Source organism: Gracilinanus agilis, unplaced genomic scaffold (assembly GCF_016433145.1).
Source record: "Gracilinanus agilis isolate LMUSP501 unplaced genomic scaffold, AgileGrace unplaced_scaffold36348, whole genome shotgun sequence".
Classification (NCBI taxonomy): domain Eukaryota; kingdom Metazoa; phylum Chordata; class Mammalia; order Didelphimorphia; family Didelphidae; genus Gracilinanus; species Gracilinanus agilis.
In genome coordinates, this window is record NW_025369521.1 from 1,048 (window position 1) to 6,400 (window position 5,353).

Below are 5,353 nucleotides of genomic sequence, written 5' to 3' on the forward strand. Positions count from 1 at the left end.
TGATTGAACTTTTGGCAAACATAACAGCTACTACAGATCCTGTTTGCAACAATACTAATTCCTGATGGTATTCACTATCTCTTAACAGACTCCACAACAGCTTGTGTACCAAAATGACTGTTTCTTATGAATGGCTTGACACAAATAGGTGTAAAAATCTTTTGGTAAGAGCAGTTTCCCAGTGTCTGCAATCCATATACCATGTTCTTTTCTAGCTCCAAACTTCTCCATCCATGTTTGAACCTCAGTGACTTATTGTAAATCAGCAGACTCAATAGTCAAAAGATTCATAATATACACTGGAGCATTTTGGGCTACATACTTTAAAGTTATATCAGCTTTATGATTTCCTTTAGACATTGAGTCTCTACCAAAAGTATGCCTTCTGCAATGGATTACTGCTAGCTGTTTTGATTTCTGGATAGCATTCAGCAAGTCAGTTATTATTTCTGCATGTGTTACTGGTTTCCCTGATGAAGTAATAAAACCAAGCTATTTCCAAATTTTTCCTGTTGCATGACACACTGAAAAAGCATACTGAGAGTCTCTATAGATATTAGCAACTTTACCATCAGCTAGAATACAGGCTTGCTTCAATGCCACTAATTCTGCTTCCTGAACACTAATATTTCCAGGTAATGAGCCAAACCACACTGTCTCAAATTCTGTGACCACTGCAGCACCAGGACAATGAATACCATTACACAAATAGGAAGAACAATCAGTGAACAAAACCAAGTCTGGATTTTCAATAGGAAGGTCTTTCAAATCCATCTTAGTCATGTCCATCAAACAAACAACTTTCACACACTTATGTAATGGTTCACCATTCTTTGGTAGATCAGGAATAAGTGTAGCAGGATTTAATACACTGCACTTCTTTAACTGGATGTTCTCACTACCCAGGTGAGAGAAGCCAATAAGAGAATAGATAAAAATCTGAGACTCCTCTTTTGACCCCTTTTGTGATCCTTGTGATTTCTTTTTGAAAACTTTTGTGGCTTTATTGAAAAGCTTTAAGTTCCTAGCAAACCTGAATTTAAAGGGTTAACACTCTTCTCCTTTGACCAGGAATGCTGCTGCCTGGTATAACCAAGGCCAAAATCTTAGCAGGGGCAATTCGACCCTGAGAGGGATACTCCCCAACTTGGCTTCCTGATAAGAAGCCAGTCAAAATTCAGCCTTGGCCTTGGTTTATTCTGAAGCCAATGTTTTGTCTTTTGATGTGACATAATTTGTAACTTCTGCGCATCTGCAAAGTTTTGAGGGGGTTCTTTTGTGTGAAATGAGTCTTGAACTATATATAATAAACTCCATGCTCCTGGAGCCAGAGCTGGAAGCATGAGGTAAAAGAAAACTCCCTTGCCCCGTCCTTATTTCCTTATCAACTAAACTGTCCTTATCAGATTATCAGAGATGATAAAGAGATCTCAACAGCCAGGAGAATAATTTCATACTTAGAAATTCTTTGATCTGAATAAGCTTGAGTATGAAATTTTCTCATCAATGCTTCTATTTGATGTGAACAGCATACAGTCAATGGACATCCCAAAACCAAATCAGCTGACTTCTGGACTAACACAGCAGCAGCAGCAGCTACCATCACCAGACAAGGTACAGTGCCTGCAACTATGGGATCAAGCTGACAACTATAATACCCAATAGGATGATAACTTTGTCCCAAAGTCTGTGTTAATACACCAGAAACAATTCCCTTGGTTTCATTAACAAATAATTGGTATGACTTTGAATAGTCTGGGATATCCAAAGCTGGAACAGACAAAATGGGTTCCTTAAGCTCTGCAAGAGCTTGCAGATGTTCAGGCTTAAGTTTCAGAGGTTCAGGTTCTATGTTTCTGGTCAAATCAGTAAGACATTTTGTTATCTCACTATAACCAGGCATCCACTGTCTACAGAACCCAGTGGTTCCAAGAACAGTTCTGAGCTGCTTTTTGTTTTTTGGAGCAGTCAGTTTCTGGATATCAGCTATTCATTTCTGAGTGATACTCCTTGAACGTTCTGATAACATACAACCTAGATATTGCACTCCTAACAAAACCCACTGTAATTTTGCCTTATAGATCTTATCCCCCTGCTTATACAATTTCAACAAAAGAACTCTGCTATCTCTAAGACACACTTTTGCATTTGGGGATGCAAGGAGAATATAGTCCACAAAATGCACCAATTCTCTCCTTGAATGTTATATGCTTAAGGTCTCTGTTTAAAATTTGTGAAAATTGATTCAGTGAGTCCAAGAAACTTTGAGCCAAACAAGTCCAGGTCCAAAGGGTTATGTGCATGAAATTAAGGGGGTTAATTAACTTGTTGCAAAATATTTTGATAACCATATCTCAAAATAACTTATTTTCCTTATAATCCTGTGCCTTTCACTTTATTATAAATTATAAAATATTATGAAAGGGATGTAGTGGTCTATAGATATTAAGAGGTTTTCCAAGAGGTTCATGGCACAGAAAACAAAGAAACTCTACTATAAGTAGCTCATTCTTTTCTCTCCTGAAAAATCACTCCCTGATTGGCAGGGCTACTTGATTGATGGGTCTAGAACTCCCTTTCCCCAATGTCTATTCCCCTACGTATCTGATAAGGAAAAGAGTTCAGAACTTCTAGAACTTTATCTTGGCTCCTAATGTATTGGTGAACATCAGCACCCTGAAATACACTGTTTTCTTGATAGTCTAACATTTGCCCATTGTCATGATGTTGCCAATCCTGATATCTTGGAACAAGCAACTCTTGCATGCTCTCATGACACTTAATGAAGCAATTTTACTTGCATGTGTAATGCAAGTAGTCTGCATCTTCATTGTGATCATCATATTAGATAAGATCCAGCCATGGATGAATACAAACCTGGTTCAGTGATTATCCTTGTAGATATAGAAGTCCTCAGTAGACTCTATGGGTATCTTGAAACTTAGCATCTTGTTCTTAAAGAATCTTAGCCAATTCTTTTCTCTAAGTTCCTGCTACTTGATCTGAAAGATCACTGGCTTTTTCTGGTATGTGATGGCTAGATGTTCACCATACTAATATTGCCTTGCTCATATTTTACCTTCAGAATTTCAGATGATAAGATGCGAGGCTACTGTAACCAGGATTTCCCAATGGATTGAGCCTTTAAACCTCTTCATGGAAGAGAAATAAAGTTCCATTGAAAAATTTAACATCTGGGTCACTGATTTGTTACCCTCGATCTTCTTACATGATTGGCTCACCTCCTTCTTAAGTCGTTATTTATTTGGGATGCTTCTTGTGCAATAGCTAGATGATGTAGTGAATAGATATTTGACCTATAGTCAAGAAGATTTGATTTCAAACTCAGCCTCAGACATTTCCTAGCTATGTTACACTAGGCAAGTCTTCCTCAGCTTCCTTAGCTGTAAAATGGGGATAATAGTACCTATATCTCAGGGTTGTCACGAGGGTCAAGAGATATTTGTAAAGTACTTTGCAAAGTTATTTTTATTATGGTGGTTTTGAATATTTGACAGAGCCTCCTCAATGATCTATACAAAGTAATTATCCAATGATCCATAATTACTTCAAAGATTGTGGCATAACAATTCACATGGGAAAAAACAAACAAGTAAATGAAGAATTCTTGTTGCCTAGACTACAAAATATAGTTGGATATACAACAAAGAGAGCTCATGCAGGAATACATATATTTTGGACAAATTTGGAAAATAGATGACAAACTGTGCCCCAAACAAATAAGATTATTTTGTTATTTTATTTTAGAAAATTGCTTAGTACTTTTAATAATCATAATTTCTTCCTGAAACAAAAAACCATATATTTGAAGTCAATGTCATTCCAGTGACAGTTCCATTCTTAGAATCCCTTATTCTCTAAAAAATGAAATCTGTGGGTCACTCACAGCCCAAAATAGACAATGGAGAGGACACAACATATTCCCAAGGATTTATTTTACACAATCTTCAATTCTAATCTAGAAACACATTCTCAAGCATATATATGAACAATTGTGTGCTCTCTTCATCTAGAAAGGATAATTGAGCTCAGATAGTTATAGGAAGCAGGTTTCAACTTGCTCAATAAGTCTCTATGAGAACTTTTTTTTCTCTAGTACTTTTTTCAGGGCAGCTTTGATTTCTCTGTTTCTCAGACTGTATATGAGGGGATTAAGCATGGGAATTACTATGGAATAGAACACAGATACAACTTTGTCCCGACTTAGTGAGTAGCTGGAGCTGGGTCGAAGATACATGAAAAGAGCAGTTCCATAGAGAAGGGTAACTACAATTAAGTGTGACGCACATGTGTTGAAAGCTTTGTATCTGCCTTCAACAGAGTTGATCTTCAGGACAGCAGCAACGATGTACCCATAGGAGATGAGGAGGATGAGGAAAGATGTTCCCCCAACAGCAACCACCACAAGGAAATTAACCATTTGGCTAAGAAAGGTGTCTGAACAGGAGAGAGCTAGCACTGGGGGGAGGTCACAAAAGAAGTGATTGATAAGATTAGGACCACAGAAGTAGAGTTTAAATATGGAGCTGGTTTGGATTAGTGAGCTCAGGAAACCCCCCACATAAGCTCCAGCTACCATCTTGGTGCAGAGATTCTGGGACATGATGACTGTGTAAAGCAATGGGTTAGAGATGGCAGCATAGCGGTCATATGCCATGGCAGCCAGGAGACAGCACTCAGTCAAGCCTGTGCCAACAAAGAAAAAAAACTGAGTGGCACAGCCCACAAAGGAAATGGTCTTCTGTTCCTTGAAGAAGTCTGAAAGCATCTTAGGGGCAACAGAAGAAGAGTAGCAGATGTCTATAAAGGACAGGTTGCTGAGAAAGAAGTACATGGGTGTATGGAGATGGATGTCAATCTTGATCAGTATTATAAGGCTTAGGTTCCAGATTAAAGTCACTAGATAAATTCCCAAGAATGTCACAAAGAGGATTACTTGCAGTTTTGGATGGTCTGAGAATCCCAGGAAAAAGAAAATGAACACTGAGGTGCTGTTCTTTTCCTTAGCTATGAACATATTCCCCAAGAACCACAATAATAGATTCTCTAGGACATCAATAATTGAGATTGCAGGTATTTTCAGTATATGATTATGGTACTTGCTGGGGTTTATATTCTCTCAATTTCATGTAAAGCATTGTTGGACATCCTCTTCTGTTTTTATGATGACCTTTTCCCATTGGATAGGGGGAAAGAAAATCACATTGTCTGATACAGGCCAAGTCTATGTGACTATAAGGAAATCAAAGAATCATGGACTCAAGAGTTGGAAGTTATCTTAGAGATGATAGAGTCCAACTCCATCATTTTATATATTTTTGGAGAACCAAAC

General features: G+C 37.8%; 1 protein-coding gene across 1 annotated transcript; it reads right to left on the reverse strand.

The window, feature by feature from the left end:
- Positions 1–4,093: 4,093 nt before the first annotated feature.
- On the reverse strand, positions 4,094–5,038 carry LOC123254955 (olfactory receptor 5A1-like). Its single transcript, XM_044683838.1, has one exon. The coding sequence runs from the start codon at positions 5,036–5,038 to the stop codon at positions 4,094–4,096; it is 945 nt and encodes a 314-aa protein (XP_044539773.1).
- Positions 5,039–5,353: the final 315 nt, after the last annotated feature.

Excerpts from the sequence above, each read along its gene's own strand:
- LOC123254955 (XM_044683838.1), bottom strand. The coding sequence starts at position 5,038 with ATGTTCATAGCTAAGGAAAAGAACAGCACCTCAGTGTTCATTTTCTTT.